Below are 22,029 nucleotides of genomic sequence, written 5' to 3'. Positions count from 1 at the left end.
TTTTACGTTTACTCAAAACTCAAACACCCCAGTCCACGCAATACACCGAATCTGTACTAATCCTAATCGGAATAAGGATACTGCAAGTATAAAAATCCGTAGAATATCTTTATACAAATAAAAAATTTCAGGCATTTAATGCGGTCGTTGCTGTTGAATCTTTTTTAGTCAGTTGTGTGAACCGAGGCTGTAGCCTTGTTTCGAGTGCTCCTACAAGCCTATTAACATCTTTAGAATTTTCTTTTGGACTTTAATTTCAACAAGAGCAGAAAATCTTTGCTCGTAAAGGTATGTCGTGGGGATACGAAGGATTAAAATCGCTTTTTCACTGAGATTTCAGTATTTAGGAATGTTGAGAAGCAATAGCCAAAATTCCACCCGATCTGATAGAAATTAGTGTAGTTCTAAGCAAGAAGGTCTACGACAATTAAGGCATCCAAGGGCAGAAAAGTCTGACGTTTAGACCTTGGGGTCGTGGTAATGCACTAATTGGACCTTTAGGTAAACTCCCGGCATACATAAATGGAAAATATTCGCTGAAAATTACAAAAGATAACAAGAAATGTGAAATAGAATTAATAATACTTGACCTTCCTGAACCCAAGCGCTAACCCATATCCTAACCCAAATAACATGTGCGTTAATTTAACTTGAACGCTGGGAAAAAGGCCAATCTCGGGATTTAAAAGTCAGACTTTTTGATCCTTTGGATGTCCTAATTGCCGTAGACCTTTTTGCTCAGCACTGCACTAATTTCTAACGGATCAGGTGAAAATTTAGTACAGTTTTTAAACTGTTTAAACACTGACTTTTGAACCAAATATGATCGTAGTCCAATCCGTTCACTTGTTAAGTAGCCCAAGTTACTCTTCCAGATGCGGCCCTCGAAACCAAAATATGTGGCGCGCGGTGTGCTTTGGTTTTTGACCCGCACCACAGGTTTTTGACCCGCACCACGCACCAATTCAGTTGCAGGCTTTTGAAATTGCTTCAGGGCATGGTTGCAACCATGTTTTGCTCTAACTAGCATTTCACAAACGTTTAATTCAGATATCCTGAAGTTACTTTTTTGTGCAGGTAAACCTTAAACGTGTACAGCAATAACTGCAAATGCGTACATCGTTTACGTCGTTTAAGTCGAATAGCCATGAAGTTAAGTCAAAACAACAGGTTACTGCAGCTGCAGGTCAACCTGGTCGCACTTAATATAAGATAATAGGAATAATACCTCACAATGGTCAGTAATGTAACACAACTCCCATCAAATAGCTATTCATCGGCCTATGTCATGCGTTATCTGGTACAGCCCTGTACACCCCATCAAAGTGGTACACTCTTAAAAAATTTATGGTAAACCCTGGGGTGTACGATACACCCAGTTGAAAAGCACTGGTCTATATCATACGCGAAACAAAATTTGAAATACTTTGTGACTAAACTATTATTTCGTTTTATTTCTATTTTTTATCATTAATCTCTATGAAAGTTTCATAGAAATCAATGTTTTTTTATCCTTAAGTGAAAAATTTACAGTTTTAATGTTGTTCCTTTTTTTCTTATTTTTAGCTATGTTTGCCACTTACCGCGCAGCCAGCGTAAAATTAATTTTTAACAAGGCGAAAATTATTTTCTAAAGTAAAGTCCTTCTACCATTTTATTTGTACTTTTTGTTTTTTGTACTTGTTTTGTAAGATCAAAAAGGTCAGAGTGACACACAAAATCGTGAGGTGTTCTAAAAATTTTCAAAATAAAAAAATGTAAACAATCGTGTCTAGGCACCAAATTGATGTTTTTGTACATTCAAGTTAAATCACGGAATATTATTATCACGTCTTTTGATATCTTTGTGGTGGTCAGGATTTAAACTCTTTAGCATAGGATTTATGTTCACTAGATGTATTGCTATTTGCGGTCATGGTGTCCTACACTTAAAAAAATCTGTAAATAGTAAGTTTTAGGCGATCATGTAACTTTCTAGTTTTTTTTCAGGTTTATTACAACTCAACTTATTTAAAAACACTTGATTTAACTAAAGTGATTTAGACAAATGATATGCTAAGTAAGGTTGAATTAAATACTTTTTAGTAAAATTGGGTTATTTAAGCCACTTTTTAAGTATTACATGGTAACCTGCTATTGCTTTGATTGAAATGTCCGATACTTCATGTATTATTTCTAAGCAGGGCTGCGGAGTAACCCTACTCAGACTACCGATTCCAGTTCCGACTCTACAGCCTGTATTTCACTCATTACGTAACTTAAATAAAGATATTCCAATTTTATTAAAAAAAATTGTTGTATGTTTATACTCCTGGAAGTTCCCCGTAGTTGAGTCAGTTAAAAAAAACTATTTTGATATTTGATTTTTGTCGATAGAAGGTAATTAAACATAGGTTTTAAAATGTTTTTATACTATGAAAAGTTCATGAAATATACACCTGTTTTATAGCAAAATATATGTATTGATAAGAGATAATTCTTTCCCGTTAATTCAACTGCTTATTAAAAAGTACCCCCACCTGCAGAGACGTCACGGCACACCTAGCATGATCACGCGGCACACCGGCTGCGAAGCACTGGCCTAGAATAACAGCCTATAAAGTCTGTCTACTACTAATTGTCAGGATTCAAGCAAAACCACAAAGGTTGTTAAAGAGAACCAAAAACAACTTTATTCAACAAAAGCAGAATACTATAGTTACGCAAAAAGCATCGTCAGTTCTGCTAATATAATTGTCAGGACGTGATTATTACTTTTTCGTTAACCTGTAAGCGACATTGCTCTTATTTAGTGGCAATTAAGGCCTACTGATGCACCCAATAGTCTTTTTTTGCTTAATATCCCTGCTTGAGTTTGTTGTTGTTAGGGTACCGTATAATTCCATTGTAACCTGTACTATAATATCAAAGCTGCAGTTTAACTAGTTTAAAGTCCACTTAATTAGGCCACTAAATTATTATGTGCATTTCTATTTCCTTGCATAACTTGCGAATGTAATTAGAGCGTGTCTGTAATTGGTTCGGTCGTTGATAGAAATTCAAAATAGTATAAAACTAGTTGTAAAATAAATAATAGATGATTTCGATGTAGATAGTGTTGCTTCATACGCCTTATTTCGAGTTTTCATAGTAGTCTAGTTAGAATGTTCGTTATACAGAAATCGGTACACTACCAAGCCCTTTGGCAATTAAAATAATGTCGTTAATACTAAGAAACTTCAAAAGTACATATTTAACAGACTTTTATTATGATAATGACGCTATTCCGAGATGAACAAATTACACATGCGTTTTATAAGTCGATGGAATTATTGTTAACAGAATTGTACATTTAAGTTTTTCGACAAAATGTTTTGTGCTTAAGATACGACAACTATTCAAAAATTATCCGACTTGACTATAAAGTGACAAGCGCTGCCTGTAATACGGCTGGTTGCAAGTGATGCAAAACCTGTTTTCACATGCCATACTGTAAGCTTTCTTGCAAGCTGACATGTAGTCGACGTCGTTGCACAACCCTTTGTAATTAGGTGCGGTCCTGCGAAGAGCCTGTATGGCACTTAAGCATCCGGCAGACTGGGCGTAGTATGAGTCATAGCGACAAGCCGTCCTATACGCTGCCAAGTAGGCAGTCGTGTACAGATAAGAGCAGCGAACTGTTTGCCTCATAATCACTGAAACGAAAGACACGAATGAACGTATTTTTTCCCAGCTTACCTTAACGTCAAGACAATCAAAGCGGCATGAAGATAGTTAACGCGTTTTTTATTGATCTGTGCACATTTAGAGTGAGACCTGCTTTATTTACAGAAAACGCACGTTTTCAGTTATTCTGAAAAAATCGTGACTTGCATAGCAAAACGAATATTGGTTCACGTTTTGCAACAAAAGTTAACTATCGCTTTTTTATCCAAGCAAACAATTTTTAGGACCGGTTGAACGTTGATATTTTCTTGCCCAGGTGTTAAATAGCTCAGTGAGATATATGTTACAGTCAACCTCATACTTTGTCCCAGTGCTTTCAACCCGTGGCATGGTACGCACTTGTGCGGATGAAAAAAATTGTAATGCAGATGAAAAACGTTGTGCGGATGAAAGTGATGCATATTATTATTTTTTATTATATGTAATACAGTAATCAAAAAAGCTGGTGCGCCCACTTATGCGTTACAGGTACAGTAATATAGTCTCGTATAGTGGCTCATTGCAGCTTACGCTATTTATTTTATATCAGTCAAGGCTTAGCCACACGGTTTTAATACACAAACCTTTCATTGTAATTTCACAAATAAATCTAAAGGTTTCAAACTTACTGTGCTTGTTTCGTGCGAATGAAAATTCTCCGAAATAAAGAAATGCGGATAAAAATTTTAAAGGTTAAAAAGCACTGCTTTATCCAATATACTATGGCGAAAATACTATAAGCAAATTTTCTATAGGTAAAGTACAGCTGAGTTATTTTGTCGCTTCAAACTGTAGCTGTGCGCCAAACTTATATTTGTATTTTCGCGTTCATCTCGCCCACTTCCCAAATTAAAAAAATCTCGTTTGCGGTAAGAGGTATGCAGTAGGTTATAACCTAAAGTTTTTCGAAAATTGTTACTTACGCCTTGGTGTTACGTGCTTCGGTTTGTTTAAAACGGTCGATGACACTGAAGCAGCGGTTGTAGTACTAGCAGCAGTAGTAGTAGTTGGAAGCTGTACTTCAGGTGGTAGAGTTGGTACTGCTGGTGGGGCGACATATAAATTCAATACTACGATGTTTGACGGTTTACCGATATTACCAGCTTCGTCTGTTGCGCGAACAGCGAATCCTATTCTGCAGCAAAAAACAGAACCATTGAAAGCAAATACTTTTTGACATAGAACGACTTGTAGCGGGGGCATCAACCTTTTTAAAAGCTGAATTTTATCAATTTTACGACACGAAACTGGTTAAAAAACAAATAACCACGTGCCCCAAGTGGTTAACGGACCTTAGTTTAGGAATCCCTGACACTTTAAGTGGTTAATAAATTAAGGCATTTTTACCAAGGAACCAATTTTTATTTAAACTAAAAACAACTATAGTCCTTTAGTAAACTAAAAACAATTATCGTCTGCGGTGAAGTTCGCCTTCACAACCCCTGGACACACCGGGACCCTCGCCCTTCCGACTGAGCTACAAAGACTTAGTGGGAGCTGGCCAAACAAACGACCGTGGCATCGTTGCGTGCTGCATCCTGTTCGTGCATACCACCTCATTTAAAAAGGATGAACAGTCCGTTTTCAGCAACTGGACATTCAAATACACATTGTATATATTCTGTGATAAAGCCCTTCTGGACAAAGGCTCAATCACAGAATCTAGATTAGACAATGTGTATATAAATGTTTCAGAGTAGACTATACAATACGTGTTTGATTTTTTTTTATTAATATCGACTTGTTGCAAATGTGCAACATGCACTCCAATGAATGTTATGTATTTCTAAATGACTGTAACGCGTTTTAATTACGCTCTGACTATACCGCCAAGTCTGTACAGTAAAAAACAACAACAACGACAAACAACCTATTTTAAGAAGCTTATACGCTCACCTGATAACCTCTTGATTTTCCGGAAGGTCTGGCGTAACAATCTGTAGTACCTCGGCCTCTCCGGCCTCTTTAGGGTTGCTAAGAGAACCGTTAGTCACTTCTAGGTCAGTTACGGCATCTCCCGACGTAAAGTTAGTTGCTAAGGGAACTCGGTTGCCCACCGAATATCGCACTTCGTAGGACATCACTACAAGATAAAAAGTTTTTAGCCTAAGCCCAAAATTTAATAAAGGGGTTGCTAGATACTTGCATTATATTTGACTAAAACAAAGTTAAGTTTTGTTGTGCACTAATGGCGATGTTGCACACGAACACAAGTTCACAGACAAGCGAAGGAAACTAAAACCTGCATTATTTATAGTGGTAAATTAAGAAAATAGGGTGTTAGTATTTTAATTTTAACAACAAATTTGTTATTTCTTTTAATCGCAAAAACTGACCTGTGCCCGAATCATAGTCATTTCCTGGCGCCGAAAATAATAAGGTTACTCCTGACATGGGGTCGCTTAAATTTTTCTGTTGAACTTCCAAGTCGGAAACCTGACTGGGGGGCGTTTCATCAACGTCTTCATTCACGATTAACCTAAGTGGCGGAACAATCATAATTTAAGACCCTTATGATACACACACGTCGGTCGTTTGAAATAGTTCTCACCCGTCGAACGAAAATCCTTCACTTGTAACAATTCTAGTAAAATCTCCAATCGATGATAAGTCAACGGTATCTTTTTCTTCTTTCGGTGGCAGTGGACGGTTTCGCTCGCCATTTTTATTTAAGGTTACGCTTCCTGCCAAACGTCATACAATATTTTATTCGGTTAGTTAGAAAGTAGTTATAGCCGTGATGCGAGCCTGCTAGAAGATTAACTTGACCTAAATTGGCAGAAAGATAGGTTACGGTTGATTCTTCCTCGAGTATAGTCACAATTTACCATACGGGTTTAGTTGTTAGTGTGGGATTTAAGTTTTGGATTTCAATTTCTTTTAAAAATAAATAAAAAATAGAAAATTGGCATTTTTTAAATGGAAATGTATGTTTATTATGAAGTATTTATCAACAAAATCGCAACTAGACTGCTATGAATTACCGTTTCTATAAATGTAACCAGGGTTAAAGGTAGCATGTGAATCCACTGACTTTTGACTTATGCCAATATTTCCTCCTTGACCTTTCACCGACACCTGTGTGTTCATATGTAAGAACATTCAATTAAATTTGTACAGCACAACTTAAAGCAGCAACCATTAGAGACATACCCTTAAGCTGTATCTGCCTCGAACAGTGTAACCCTGGAAACATCTTGAATAAATTCCGTCATTTTTTTTGGAGTCAGGAGCTAGGATATTCGAAAAAATAGAAGTCCTTTAATCGCTATTTTAGGCGCTACGTTCAGCGAGCATAATAATCAATAGTCTAGTTTATTCGAAACTAAGATTACACGAATCAATAAATCTTGTGTGTCAATTACATTCATGTTGTCTAATAAATAAAAGAAATTTTCGATCAATGAAACTGTAGGAAAACGGCTCACCTGCTCCCTTGTCAAACAACTCGACATAATCCTTCGAGCGATCTGGCTTCTCGATTTGAGCGACGACCTTTGCCCCAGTTAAAGGTACTCCTCCAACGGTAATCTAAAACGATGCGACTAATAAGTGCTAAAGTCGAATTCATGTTTTGTCATTTCATGATTTCGTGGTTGTTGTAAATTTTGTTTTGTGCTGGGTAAAAAGTATACTCAGCATAAACATATATTTAGTTGTCACCTGTGTATACAGTACTAACAAAACCGTTGTGTGACAGACAAAAGCCAAAAAAAATTGAAAGCGCTATACGACTATATACATATAACTCAATATAGGACTCCAGCCATAAGACCGAGATAAGAACAACACCTCCGTCGGAATAAAACACAATTCAGAATAATGCAAAAATAGGACTAGTACATAATGGTATAAGTACCGTCTAGATCGGAATGAGTCCTAAATAAAGGTCAGAATCAGGCCTAAGCAACACTTAACTAACCCCAAACCACACCCCATAAGTACATCACTAACTCCCAAATAATTTCAACACTAACCCATTTTCTAACCCCTACCATTTCTCACCAATAACCCCAAACAGAACCGAAAATCCGGTGCAAGGTCAGAGTAGGGCGCCCAAACGTAGTCACCAAAACTGCCGATACCAGATCAATGGCCCCCGATTGTAACATACCCTCTACCCACAGGTTTGGGAGTTATTTTAGCCATTAAGGCATTGTTCCGATGAATTCAGACCTTATTCCGATGAATTTAGGACTTATTTCGATGAATTTAGGACGTATTCCGATAAATTTATGAATTATTGCGATGAATTTGGGTCATATTCCGATGAATTTAGCACTAATTCCGACATAATTATTCTGACGATTTTAATCTTATGATGAACTGGATATTACTGCGTATTTGGCTGTATATGTCGTTGGATTTAATACTACGTTTTTATAGATTTTTCTGCTGTAGCTTTTTATGTCTCATTGTGTGATCCCTCAATATACCCTGGCCCACACGACTGTGCATTCCGCCCTTTTGACGTCTCTTTTTGACATGCCGCTTTTCACCACAATCGGGGGCGCAGACGAGTTCTTGAGTTTCGAGGACACGGTAATGGAAACCGTTTGTTCAGTTGCTACTGATACCTCGTACCTCCAAACACCTGGCTGAAAATGCAAATGAAAATCGAAAAGCTAACATTTCTATCATTTTTCGATTTGCAAAATAGCATAATTGTAAAAATAATCAAGTAAATAAAGTGTATTTTAGTTTGGGTAGTATTTTGCCTTATTGCTCTATCAACAGGGAAAGGTATTTTAGTCAAATAAGGAACACATCGAAACAAGTTTCGAAAAAATTACCAAGGCAGTTTCCGGAATACGGAAGATTACGGTTTTGTCTTGAACGTTGACGGAAGCAAGTGGATGTCCTGTACAAGTTTTTTCAGCAATCTGCGGATTTGTGGCGAATACACAGCGACTCGGGGCGGTGATGAGGATGTCTGAAGATATTTGGATTTAATTTCTTAAACATTTGAAACGGATTACAAGAAATTAAACTTTACCAAGAGGAACGTCGCCAGACGACCACGTGAAGGAGAATATTGTTTCGTTCCCGATGGTTGCATCAATGATGACGTCACCCACCACACTTTTGTCGGGATTCACGGTGGTCGAATTGCTAAAGATCTTGCAAAGGCCGGAAGAATAAAAAAAGATATAACATGATCTGTTGTCGTTTTTTTGCAACATTATCTTAAAATCTGTAGAAAATAAAAAAATGTCAGTAAAATGAATATGCCAAGAAAGTAAATTCGCGAAAAATTTGGCGCAGATTTTGCAGGCGTATCGAATTTATACTTTTTACGACAATTAACCCGCAGTAGGGGCTCTTTTTTCACGTTGTCGAAATAATCGCAATTAAACGCCAAGTTTTTCGATTTTTTTATTGTCCTAGATTACCGATGACAACTGGTAGTTTCGGGTATAGGTACTTTTTCAAAACTATAGGGTTGTATAAATATCGAAACGACACCAAACTCATATCGGCATTTTTAGGTTTGCGCTCCGTCTCCTTTAAAATATTTATTGTTTAGGAAGATTGTAAGTTAGCAACTATAAAAGTAACTGAAATTTGAAATGCTAAAGCAAAGTTTGGGTAATACCGCACCCTATAAAAAATTTGCTGTCAAACTTGCTTAGTTACGAAAGTCTGTAAAGTTTGCCCAAAATATCGGGTACCGGTTTAGAAACAAAATACCTAGTTTTCACAATCAACTAATTACGGACATTCATAATAATTAAACGCATAGTTGTACCTCGGAGGTTTCCTGAGTCGCATCGCCATCGTTGGCATGCGCGAGTCGACGAAACGCGCCTATCATCGGCGTCAGGTCGTTGACATTGCCGAAAAACCATCGACCACCGCTCATCTTGACAAGGTTTTGCAAATCAGCGTTGCCATTGGTGGTGAAAAAGATGGTGTTCATTTTGCATTTCTTCGGGAACAAGTTAGGCAACACTTTAAGGACATAATTTACAACACTTTAAGGACATAATTAAGTTCAAACAACATGGGATTGGCAGCTTTTCCCGACGAGCATTAATTACTATATATAAATTACATATAGGGTGATTTGCATTTTTGGATGAATGTTGGCAGAGTCTTCCAGAAAACTCAAAACCTTAAAATAAAACACGTTTTCTGGAAAATCACAAATGAGTTTGCTCAGGGATTATCGTTTTTCTTTAAAGTACATGGTCACAAAACGAAATGAAGGTTTTACAAAGAGTAGTTTGGTAGTTTACAAGTTTCTTGGATGTTTCAAAGCGATATTTTTCGATTTTGAAACTGACTCGATATGTTATTACAGCGAAAAATTGCACACAACAAAGCTTAGGGTTATCACATTTTTTAAGCAAACTCAGGGTTTTCTACCTTTTTTAGAACTCTTTCAGCTACACTTTTAACTTTCGGCTTCCTTGTTTCCTCTCCGTCGGTGAACACTATGATTTCTCCACAGGAGTCGGGCGAGGAATTTTCCATAACCTAAATATATAGAAAATAAAACAGTGGCCTTGTCATCCAACATGATCGTAAATAGTATTTAATTGTTTTTAGGATTTTTTTTCACATTTAATTGTTAATTGTTTTGCATGTACATTTTATAATCATTTTGTCACGACTATACAGTCGACTCATTTCCCATACAAGTACAACCCGGGCAGCTCGTATTTGTGAAAGGACCGAGTTACCTTCAGGGCCGAGATTATGCCGCAGCCAATGCAGGTTGCGCCGCCGGCCCTCTTCGGCACCTTAGCGATTAGCGCTTCCCGATCGTCGTTCGTTTCTACCCTGGTCAGTTCGGAGCGGACCCTCGCCATGTGGGAGAACTGTACGATACCGACGTGATCTCCTGCGGCAATAAATTGGCGCAAAAAGGTGCCCACCACCTGACGCATCTGAACCATCCGGTCCTGCCCAAAAGAGGTTCAACTATATAAAACACCGAAAGGCTGGTTGCCGATTAGTAAGGTGAGGCTTGATGCCGAATTTCAGTTTATTTTTTTCAGCAAATTATCTTCAAAAACATTTGTATCGGTACTATCAAAATCATTATCTTCAAAAACCAAACTATTTGTTGTCTTTCGTATACAGATCATTAACAAGTTAACGCCCATTGCAGTTGTTTTGCTTCGCGTGGTTGGTTAGTTCGAATTCAATAGTCAGCCCCTGCTTTTGAACTATATTAAACAAGGTAATACTGATATATAAGTGTTAATTGCTACCGAAGGATATTTTTCCCGAAATGTGTGTGGTAATGATTTCATTTTACGTTGTTAGCACCAAGTTTTAATAATTATTGTACACTGTTGAAAAAAACACAAAAAAACGCATAGATTTTTTTTTTCTGATTTTGTTTTTTATTAGCACGCAATTATATCTAATAATAATAAAAGAGAAAGTTTGTGAGATTCAATTATATAGCAAATAAACACGCATATATGTTTACGGCTCAAAGCAAAATATTTTGTTATGGTTTAAAATTGCAACTGTAATATTACATTTTAAAGTCACTTCAATATAAGTCTGCTCTACATATGCCTTTCTTTTCAGGTAAAGTTGATATACGACCCTTTTAACTTCACAAAAGAAAAAAAAAGTTTGTGAAATCTAACGTGAACGACCTTTTATCATCATAGTTTTCCACTAAAATAACCAATTAACCATGGAGTTTGTCACAATTTTAATCTAAACTAAATAATATTAAAAAGTTTGTTAAGAAGCAATTTACCGTATATTACGTGTGGGACATGTTAAGGGACCAAAAAACGTCACATGTTGAGGGACCAGAAAATTAAAAAACTACAGCTCGTGCTACTGACCCCTCTCATGCTACCGGAAACATCCAGGACCAGGACAAATCTACGGAAATCGAAAGGCTTCACGACTCGAAACACAGGCTCCAGGACGTTGATGTTCGGGTTAGGGGGGTTCTTGTCGTTGGCAAAGTCCTCCGAGTCGAGGATCACTTCCCAAGTGCTGCGCTGACTGCACAGTCGGTTCTGGTCGTTCGGAGCCTCGGTGTTATGCACGTTCAGCGGGTCGCTGCCGTTGTTGTGGCAGAAGAAGTTCACCTGATAAAAGTTGCGGTCGACTTTCTTACAGTGCACCAAATAAAGGCATGGATTTCGGTTTGCGGGTGTTTTGTTATATTTTAGTGGAACAAGTTATTTTAAAACATAAAGCTGCTGCTATCAAATCGGATTTGAGGTTTTTGGTCGCGTTCTTCTTCGTTTTAACGCTAAAGACTGCCGAGAGATATTTAAAATTCTATAGGATTTCATTTTGTTGCTCTATTGGTAAGCTTATTGATACAATTTTTGTGTGTACAATAAAAGTGCCAAAAATAAAAAGGTATTTTCAACCTCGCTGCACAGTTAATGTGCTGTTTCAACATCCTTTATTGTAAACTTACAGTTAGCCTCAGCACCAATACGAGCAAGGGTGCTGCGAACTATTTTTAATTTCTGTAGGGTGCCGCAAGCCAACAAAGGTTTAGAACCACTGTTATAGAGTATTTATAATTTAATCAATAACGTACAACTAAATATAGATAACGCCTTTGTCCTTCTATACCGAATATATTATGACATCTATATTTTATAACTGTGTTTAGTCGTGCTAAATAGCCTTTTAATATTTTGCTATTCCTTTTTAAACAACATATACCCACATATTCCAAATTATGGTGGGACATCAGGGAAGTAGTCAGTCCTGGCGTTTCGTCGTAGTAAGGTATAAACTGGCATTTGGTGGCATTCATTGGAAGTCCAGTTTCGCTGTTATACTCACATTCCTCAACAGATCCATCGGAAAAATCTACTTGCAAATTCTCGCCTTCTAGTGCTAACGGACATCTATATATAGAAAAGACGTAAATGGGTCCACATTTATGAACATTTTTCCTAATGGCTTAATAAACGTCATACAAATTACTACAGAAAACACGAATTTGCATTAAAAAATTCATCATAAACAATTAATTTGAATCAGACCACCTAACCTTTAATTATTATTTTTCAAGAAAATACAAACTAAAGGAGACAGTATGCGATGTTACCGAGTTGCTTCCACTTTTCCTCTGCTACCCAAATAGAACATGTCATTTGGGTTTCGAGAAACTTCATCGAAAACTCCCCATCGCAAATGAGCCCACTCGTGGACGATCGTTTTGCCTAAGAACCAATTGGCGGTGAACACACGCACATTAGGTTGTACTGAACATCATGCAAAGTTAATGTACAACAGAGCCTGAAAGGTTTATCTCAAAACTATATATATGTGTCCAATTGGACTACATTTAAAACCAATTGTCAAATCTCTACCTTTAGGTCCAAAATCTTCGACGAACGCTTCATTGACGATGTACTCCGGGGTGAGAAAGATGTGAGTGCCTGGGTCACCACATTGCCCGGTCTGTACTGTGTAAGGCCCGTTGCGATGAACGGGATCTGGCAACGTCACCAAAACATCCGCCTGGTAAACAATGGACCGCTTTAAGAAAATAATAATTGCAAACCAGGTATAGGCCTACCCTATAGTAGCTTCACAGGTAGATATTCCACCAGGATACTATTATTCCAATTAAATTGGGCAGTAGGCTATAGCAATTTAACAGAAGAAATGAACATACAGCAGGCTTAACCCCCCATTTTCCCCAAATTAATAGTAAAAACTGAGTTTTAAAAGTATTACCCCATGATGCTTTTATGTTTACTGAGTTGCTTTAAACAACATTCCATGTTACAGAATTAAAAAAAATATATTTTCAATTATTTACATTATTTTCTATTATCAGGCGCAAAGAACCATTCGTCTACTAGTGGTATGACTTAGTGGGCTTGTACAGCGGTTTGTGTAAGTAAAATAAATACAAACTCGGCAAAAGCAAACGTGATATAAAACACGAATGAGGTACTAGCTTTTCAAATCGAAAGTTCGTCACTGAGCAATTGGCTTTGGCAGGAAACTATTTGGTCGAAAGCCTACTGTTGAACCTGATCATAGGTTTCCTGAACCGCTCTCTCAGATGTCGTAAGATTCCAACTTTTTGGCAACAAAAAGGAGATTTGAGCAAAGTATGCCCGTTTTTGGTGGCCTTAAACAATACCACCAGGATACTATTATTCCAATTAAAATGGGCAGTGGGATATAGCAATTTAACAGAAGAAATGAACATACAGCAGGCTTAACCCCCATTTTTCCCGAATTAATAGTAAAAAATGAGTTTTAAAAGTATTACCCCATGATGCTTTTATGTTTACTGAGTTGCTTTAAACAACATTCCATGTTACCGAATTAAAAAAAATATATTTTCAATTATTTACATTATTTTCTATTATCAGGCGCAAAGAACCATTCGTCTACTAGTGGTATGACTTAGTGGGCTTGTACAGCGGTTTGTGTAAGTAAAATAAATTCAAACTCGGCAAAAGCAAACGTGATATAAAGCACGAATGAGGTACTAGCTTTTCAAATCGAAAGTTCGTCACTGAGCAATTGGCTTTGGCAGGAAAATATTGCGTCGAATGCCTACTATTAAACCTGGTCATAGGTTTCCTGAACCGCTCTCTCAGATGTCGTAAGATTCCAACTTTTTGGCACCAAAAAGGTGATTTGAGCAAAGTATGCCCGTTTTTTGGTGGCCTTAAACAAAACCGACGAAGCTTCTGTCCATAGAGCCTGAGTGTAAAACAGATCATTGTTAACAAACCACTTATTTTTAACATTATTTCAAAACAGCAAGTTATAATAGAAACTGTTTAAAAGGGGAATTGCCCAATAAATATTACTTTTTTAAATATATTCACAACCTAAAGAAACCGACTGAAATGCTACAGAGTTCACCTTAGTTTACAGTGACTTAAAATTCCGTAAGCTTAATAAATGTCTACAGAAGTGATATAGCTTACGGTACACTGATTTATTTTACCTTTGAAAAGCTTGTCTTTACTAACACTTACTTCGTCAAAACTGCTTTGCTGCTTTAAAAAATAAATGCTTTGCGCAATTTGTCGCTTACCCTTAGTTCATTAAGCAGAGTAAAGTTTTCGGGAATCGCAGGATTAATAGCTATTACAATACCACGGTAGGCGTTGTCTTCAAGAATAACAGAATCAGCTGATGCTTCCGCTACTCTTTTCCAAGGAAATAGAAAACAAAACAGTAAAGTCAGATAAACTAAACGTTTGTTGTCGAACATGGTTGTATGTGCCCTGCGAACAAAAAGAATCACGAAGTAGCCTATAGTAGAGGCAAAATTGGTCCGATCAAAGTCGAACCAATACATATAGGCTAAAGCATTTTTTTTAATAAACAGAACAATTCACATTTCAAATCCTAGCGATGGCTTATAATTCATGAACCATCGAATATATTCTAATACAATGTCTAATTGCCCAAACAAACATCACGCTATGATTTGCACCTTCATAAAAATTTCTTTTAATTGGCTCTTACCTTTTTAAGCTTGTGCCGGAAGACCAATAGCTTTTTATTGGGATTTGTCGTTCTTTTCGCAATAAAAAGAAAAAAGCTCTGCACTCTTTGTGTAATTATTTTTAGCAATACGCACTGCTTGCTGTGGATAGCAAGGCGGATCCGGGGTTAGCAAACAATATAGCTTTTTCCGAAACTTTTTTGTTTAAACTTTGTCCATGTAAATATTTCGTGTTTTATTCCGTTTTAGTGAAGTTTTACAGTTAGCAATATATTCATGTGACTGAATGTTACCGGTACAAAAATAATGTATTTTCAGTACGGTACAAAATTAACATAAAAAGTAGTCTTTTCGATTAGAGCTATGGGCCCCACGAAATGAAAGAGTCATTCAGTTTGGATCAAAGAAAGTTTTGCTAAAATCATTTTTATAAATATTATTATATCATGTATTCCGTATTTTGTGTTATCCAAGGTACATCGAGCCTACGTCTGAATAAAAAAAATTCAGAAAAACGCACATTTTAACTGAACGTTAGGTGGTACGTTTGAAAAGTAAGAAGTACAATTTCGCATTAATGCAAGTTAAGGACAGGTCTATATCAGTGCTTGTCAACCTTTTTCGGAATGGTACACCCTTTTTACGTTTACTCAAAACTCATACACCCCAGTCCACGCAATACACCGAATCTGTACTAATCCTAATCGGAATAAGGATACTGCAGGTATAAAAAATCCGTAGAAGATCTTTATACAATTACAAAATTTCAGGCATTTAATGCAAGCGTTGCTGTTGAATCTTTTTCAGTCAGTTGTGTAAGCATAGAATTATAAACATAGAATTTTCTTTTAGAATTATTTTTGGTTTTAATTTCAACAAGAGCAGAAAATCTTTGCCCGTAAAGGTATGTTGTGGGGATACGAACAAGGATTAAAATCGCTTTTTCATTGAGATTTCAGTATTTATGAATGTTAAGAAGCGATAGCCAAAATTCCACCAGATCTGTTAGAAATTAGTGTAGTTCGAAGTAAGAAGGTCTACGACAATTAAGGCATCCATGGGCATAAATGTCTGACTTTTAGACTTTGGGGTCGTGGCAATGCACTAATTCAGGGGTCGGCAACCTTTCGTATACAGTCTGCCAAATTATGAATAATTTCAAAATATCAACAACTCGCGTGCCAAACATTTTTCTATGTTTGGTTTTGTACTGGCAACCAGGGCCACAATCCTTCGTAGGGCTCATGGAAAATAGTTTCGAAATTTGGTTAAGCGCATGCGCACATGTCGGGCTGGGGTAGTTTTACCTATAGTCTTACTCGAGTCCCGAGTCCGACTCCGCAACCCTGCTATGATCTGACATCTAAATTACGTATCTTGGGAGACGCCATTAAACCTAATTTCATAAGTTAAATTCTGTAAAGATACCTTAACCCTGCTGAAAAAAACAAACTGTCACGAACACAATACTGTGCCCGCTATTTTGGAATACACTTCAACGTTTTTCAGCCCGTACCTACCTAGAAGTGTTAACTAACAGTTTCGCTTTAAGCTAGGCTTCTCATGCACACCAAAACACACGTGCGTACTTTAATGTAGAATGCCCTGCTTTACCGCAGTAAACATCGCGCCAATTTTAGGGCATTGCGACTTAATACAAACGGTTAGTCGTAGACGACAACAAGTATAACGCCCACAAAAGAATAATATTAAATACAAGATTTAAGACACTAATTTGTGACACAAACACTGTAGATCGAACTAGAAATGTGCGCAACAGTTTAGTTAGCGCTAGTGTTAGTCATGTAATAATAATGTTAATGACGTGATAGTGATGTAATGGTTGCATTTTTTTAAGGTGATATAGCGAGCGCGTTAAGTCATTTGGCATGCCCTGAAAAATCAACTCGCGTGCCACTTTTGTCACGCGTGCCATGTGTTGCCGACCCCTGCACTAATTGAACTTTTAGGTAAACTCAAAACGCTAACCCGAATCCTAACCCAAATAATATGTAAATTCATTTAATTTGAACGCTGGGAAAAAGACCAAACTCGGGGTCTAAAAGTCAGATTTTTTTATCCTTTGGATAACCTACTTGCCGTAGACCTTTTTGCTTAGAACTGCACTAATTTCTAACGGATCAGGTGAAAATTTCGTACAGTTTTTCAACTGTTCAAACTCTGACTTTTTAAGCAAATATGATCGTAGTCCAATACGTTCACTCGTTAAGTAGCATAAGTTACTCTTCCAGATGCGGCCCGCGAAACCAAAATATGTGGCCCGCGGTGTGCTTTGGTTTTTGACTCGCACCACAAACATTCAGTTGCTGGCTTTTGAAATTGCTTCAAGGCATCGCTGCAACCATATTTTGCTCTAACTAGTATGTCACAAACGTTTAATTCAGATATCCTTTACTTTTTGTGCTGGTAAACCTTAAACTTGTACAGCAATAACTGCAAATGCGTAACATCGTTTACGTCGTTTATGTCGAATAGCCATTAAGTCACGTCAAAACAACAGGTTACTCCAGGTCAACCTGGTCGCACTTAATATAAGATAATAGGAATATTACCTCACAATGTTCAGTAAAGTAACACAACTCTTATAGCTAGTCATCGGCCTATTGTCATGCGTTATCTGGTACACCCCTGTACACCTCATCAAAGTGGTACACTCTTTAAAAAATATGGCACACCCTGGGGTGTACGATACACCCGGTTGAAAAGCACTGGTCTATATCATACGCGAAACAAAATTTGAAATACTTTGTGACTAAACTATTATTTCGTTTTAATTCTATTTTTTATCACTGATCTCTATGAAAGTTTCATAGAGATCAGTGTTTTTTATCCTGAAGTGAAAAATTTACATTTTTAATGTTTTTCTTTTTTCGTACTTTTAGCTATGTTTGCCACTTACCGCGCAGTCAGCGTAAAATTAATTTTTAACAAGGCGAAACTCATTTTCCAAAGTAAAGTCCTTCTACCATTTTATTTGGACTTTTTGTTTTTTGTACTTTTTTTTTGTAAGATCAAAAAGGTCAGAGTGATACGCAAAATCGTGAGATGTTCTATAAATTTTCAAAGTTAAAAAAAAATGGAAACAATCGTGTCCAGGCACCAGTCGTTTAATTGATTTTTTTGTACATTTAAGTTAAATCACGGAGTATTATTATCACTACTTTTGATGTCTTTGTGGTGGTCACTGGTCAGGATTTAAACTCTTTAGTATAGGATTTATGTTCACTAGATATATTGCTATTTGCGGTCATGGTGTCCTACACTTAAAAAATCTGTAATTAGTAATTTTTAGGCGATCATGTAACTTTCTAGGTTTTTTCAGGTTTATTAGGGTTTTTGTAAATAAAACTATATAATGGTTGCTCCGTGGCGTCAAGCTGGCCTAACGTAAGTTGTGTGTTTTATGAACATTTAACTTAAAAAGTTCCTGTTTATGTACTGTTAGTGCCCTGACTGCATTCCATAATTTGTGGCCGCCAAAGATTTACGCCCAAATTTGTTTTGGCTGAAATCCTACGCCAAAATAGGACAATATATACGCCAAAAACGGCTATTTTTCTTAGTTAATTTACCAGGCCGGCGATGTTTCACGCCAAATGACGTCACTGGCGTAGTTTTGGGCAAGCATTCCACGCCAAAGATCTCTGGCGGAAAGGCAGTGGAATGCAATCAGGGTTAGTGCTACCTAATGTATTTTTATATACTTCAGGTACATTCGTTATTCTCAAATATGCGCTCAAGCTGTGAGAAATGTACTTAAACCAGAGTTCCAGGAAGCTGCTAAACGCCGTGCACTTAAAAGTGTCATTTATAGAAAATGGGAAGATGGAAAGCCACAAGGAGCATTTAAAGGTAACGAAGAGGCTATTTTGAAAGATCTTTGGCATGTAATATTGCCCAAAACCACTTTATTGGGGGGATGCCATGAACATTTTTTCCCTTTTCTGTTTGAAGGGTAGAAAGTTACGCAAAAAATGGTCTACAAATGCTGCATACAGCAACGTACATTATTTGGGTTAGGGCAGTGGTTCTCAACCTTTTTGTTCTCGCGACCTCTTAAGTTTTCGATAACTTTCGCGACCCCCCAATTATTAAGTGTGTGATACATATGGCTACCATATTTTCAGCACCCAAAAGAGGACATTTTTTTGTTGGCAAGTAAAACGGAAGTAGAATTGTTACGTTTGAGTTTGTTAATATTTTACATTTTTTTGGTAGTTGCACGCAATAGTTACAAAAACAGACACAAAAACAACAAGTCAAATTTATTTTTCAGATTCAGCCCATGAATACTTTGCGGTTCCCTTAACTTTTGCAAATAAGGAATGATCATTTTTAACCAGATCGTAAAATTGTTCACACGAAATGTCATTGAAATTATACACAACCACAAGACAGTATTTTTTAAAAGTTTTGTTGAAAGTATAAGCAACTAACTCGAAATGCGAAAAAAGAGGACACTAAGGCATTTTTAAGCGGCCTCGGAGGACCATTCACTTTTCTTGAGAAAAGAGGACATATTGTAGGCCTAGTGATACATAAACCTGAGTATGGCAAAATTCGAAACGGAAAAAAATCTAGACAATGAATCTAGGATTGTATCAAAATTTGGCTGAAATGTGCTATGTACATTGCACAACAAGCTAAAGTTATGGTTTGAGCCAGGGTTGTCAGATGCTGGATTAAATATTAGGACACTGTTGGTGTGAAATTCAGATATTTTAGGTCAAAAAATAATTTAGCATGTACCTAGTGCGAGACTAATGGAAATCAATGGAGGTAATTGTTCTTAGTGAACAGCCAAAATACCATACAAATTTACAAAACAGTTAGTCATTAACGGTAGTCCAATAATAAAGCTTTCTGTAAATTCTATTTCCTTTTGCCAAAACTGCAACACAAATGTTTTAGAAAGGCTATGTAAAAAGTTATGATGCCCTGCCAAGTAGAAATACTTTCCCTGTAACCTATCGTAAACCTTGCACAAATTTTATTGTAAGTTGGCCTGAATTGCAATTTGGAACTAAAGCGCCCTATACTTCACCTGACGCTTTTATGCTGCACAGAATTATTGTGGAAATACGCATCAAAATTGCACGAAGCGCGAAAAATTCTTGATTTACGTTAGTAAAGTTGGTATAAACAATTTTGGAGGCCTCTTGAGCCCGTGGTTTTACTTCATCCCACAATGTTGCAAATAAATTCGGCCAAATTAGAACAGAAAGCTTACTGTCCTAATAATCTAAAACCCGTCGGACACAGCAGTTAAAATTAGGAAGATTTATCATTTTTGGACCAAATTTTGTAATGGTGATGTCATAAACGCGACAGGTTCACTGCAGCAAAAGCCACACAAAGACAAATGTTAGACTGGCGGTTGCTTCATTCTATACTGCTAAACTTTTGGTTCACATTGCTTATTTCTTATGAATTTTTTTTTATCAAATACTACCCGGCGACCCCCCAGACAACCCCTTGCGACCCAGGTTGAGAACCACTGGGTTAAGGTGTCGGTTTGTGTTTGGGTGTAGGTGGGTCTTATTTATTAACAATAATACTTAAGACCTGCCCAAATCCGCACCCAAATAATGTGTGTTGCAGTATTTGTAGACTATTTTTTGTGTTACTTTCTACGTACCAAATCAATGGAGTCCCACAAAAAACTTAGTTGTTTGTACATGTGCAACTAAAGTTCAGTTAAAATACATTTAAGGAGATACTAAAAAATAGCGGGAAAGATTTGTTATTTATGTTTAAATTGACAATGTATAGTTCGGAAACAACTTTGCACCCTAAACATTTTTCCAAGCCTATAGTGCTCTCATGCTAATGATTCACCCAAAAGGAGCAAAATATACTGTTAATTCAGGGAATTTAACTCATCAGATGGACTTCTTATTTCACACTCATTCAACTGCTATAATAATATACATGTTGGTAGAGGTGTGGTATAGTTGAAAATCTTCAAATCAATGCTTTGGTGGTATCCAAACTTTTTTTTGTAAATATTTTCTTCAATTTAAAACCCTGCAATTGACATCTAGCATGACATATCACTAAAATAGAAATTTTGCAATTAAATATTAGCTACAGAGTGTATTGCACAATATCAACATCTAATTAAAAAAATATGTGTCTTGCTGACCCAATGTAATCACATACAGTTGAGCTAACAAAGTTGAATAACTTAAGTTTAAAATTTTTAATTGTGTAATTTATATCCCAAGTGTACTGAGATATTGTTTTACAGAATAAGCTAAAGTTGATGGAGGATCGCATTCAATGGCGTACATCTTGAAGTTTCAAATCAAAAACGTTTTTACATCACTTGTTGAAAATAAACCAATTTCTAAGACACCAGAGCTATTATTTGAATACAATTAAGATGGAAGTATTAGTTCAGTGGTTTTCAACAGATTGTGATTGAGAAACTCCTGTACATCAGTGAAAGTGTAGAATACCCAACGGTTCGTTCATCTCAATTGATTAAATAATAAAGCACCCCAAACTCAAAATACAGCAAGTTTACTGAAAGCTAAACATTCTTATTAACCAAAGTAGTCTATGGTCATTCCTACGTGTTTGCGATGGCAACTGTCTCCCAATCGCCACTCAGACAAAATTTGGCACACCCGTCTGCAAAGTTCGTTATACCAAATTGTCCTTCTATCCACAAATTTGACCGTTTTTTATTGACCGGTCTATTGAATGCGTAGAACATTTATTATGTGCATTGGCGCTTGTCTATGTGTAGCAATTTACGCTAAAATTGACCAGGGTCATTGGCCATTACCATATTTTTTTGTAAACTTAGACCATTTAATCTAATAAAACAACCCAGTTTTGCTTACGCACATGCCAATCGATTGAGGGGGTCAATCGACATTTGA

At 36.8% G+C, this 22,029-nt stretch overlaps 2 protein-coding genes across 3 annotated transcripts; one reads left to right on the top strand and one right to left on the bottom strand.

Moving 5' to 3' along the window:
- Window positions 1–2,816: 2,816 nt before the first annotated feature.
- Window positions 2,817–14,890, bottom strand: LOC146160904 (calcium-activated chloride channel regulator 1-like). 2 transcript variants are annotated; one of them, XM_083384086.1, is made up of 20 exons: window positions 14,702–14,890; window positions 14,224–14,361; window positions 13,005–13,155; window positions 12,740–12,854; window positions 12,353–12,536; window positions 11,502–11,753; window positions 10,371–10,592; window positions 10,054–10,164; window positions 9,434–9,613; window positions 8,681–8,804; window positions 8,478–8,617; window positions 8,121–8,282; window positions 7,113–7,215; window positions 6,838–6,917; window positions 6,669–6,762; window positions 6,236–6,368; window positions 6,021–6,163; window positions 5,581–5,767; window positions 4,608–4,819; window positions 2,817–3,674 (listed from the first exon to the last, which is right to left on the bottom strand). In XM_083384086.1, exons 1-20 carry the CDS (start codon window positions 14,879–14,881, stop codon window positions 3,385–3,387), a joined length of 3,201 nt encoding a protein of 1,066 aa, XP_083240212.1. In that variant the 5' UTR covers window positions 14,882–14,890; the 3' UTR covers window positions 2,817–3,384. The 2 variants fall into 2 exon arrangements, with proteins under 2 accessions (XP_083240212.1, XP_083240213.1); XM_083384087.1 differs by lacking the exons at window positions 14,224–14,361; window positions 14,702–14,890 and adding an exon at window positions 13,677–13,765.
- Window positions 14,891–18,395: 3,505 nt separating this feature from the next.
- LOC146160903 (ATP synthase subunit epsilon-like protein, mitochondrial) lies at window positions 18,396–21,501 on the top strand. The gene is made up of 3 exons (XM_083385601.1): window positions 18,396–18,526; window positions 18,849–18,991; window positions 21,390–21,501. Exons 1-3 carry the CDS (start codon window positions 18,495–18,497, stop codon window positions 21,392–21,394), a joined length of 180 nt encoding a protein of 59 aa, XP_083241727.1. The 5' UTR covers window positions 18,396–18,494; the 3' UTR covers window positions 21,395–21,501.
- Window positions 21,502–22,029: the final 528 nt, after the last annotated feature.

This window comes from Ascidiella aspersa, chromosome 3 (assembly GCF_963924565.1).
Source record: "Ascidiella aspersa chromosome 3, kaAscAspe10.2, whole genome shotgun sequence".
Lineage (NCBI taxonomy): Eukaryota > Metazoa > Chordata > Ascidiacea > Phlebobranchia > Ascidiidae > Ascidiella > Ascidiella aspersa.
Note: the sequence above shows the minus strand (reverse complement) of the source record. Positions and strands in the feature narration are given on the sequence as shown.

Bases quoted from the DNA above. Each gene is read 5' to 3' on its own strand.
- LOC146160904 (XM_083384086.1), bottom strand. From the start codon at position 14,881: ATGTTCGACAACAAACGTTTAGTTTATCTGACTTTACTGTTTTGTTTT. The intron at 10,165-10,370 runs GTAACTCGGTCC...CTATATATTTAG, and splicing joins GCATAATCTCGGCCCTGAAG to GTTATGGAAAATTCCTCGCC. The intron at 4,820-5,580 runs GTGAGCGTATAA...TTTTTGCTGCAG, and splicing joins GAAAATCAAGAGGTTATCAG to AATAGGATTCGCTGTTCGCG.
- LOC146160903 (XM_083385601.1), top strand. From the start codon at position 18,495: ATGGTTGCTCCGTGGCGTCAAGCTGGCCTAAC. The intron at 18,527-18,848 runs GTAAGTTGTGTG...TATATACTTCAG, and splicing joins TGGCGTCAAGCTGGCCTAAC to GTACATTCGTTATTCTCAAA.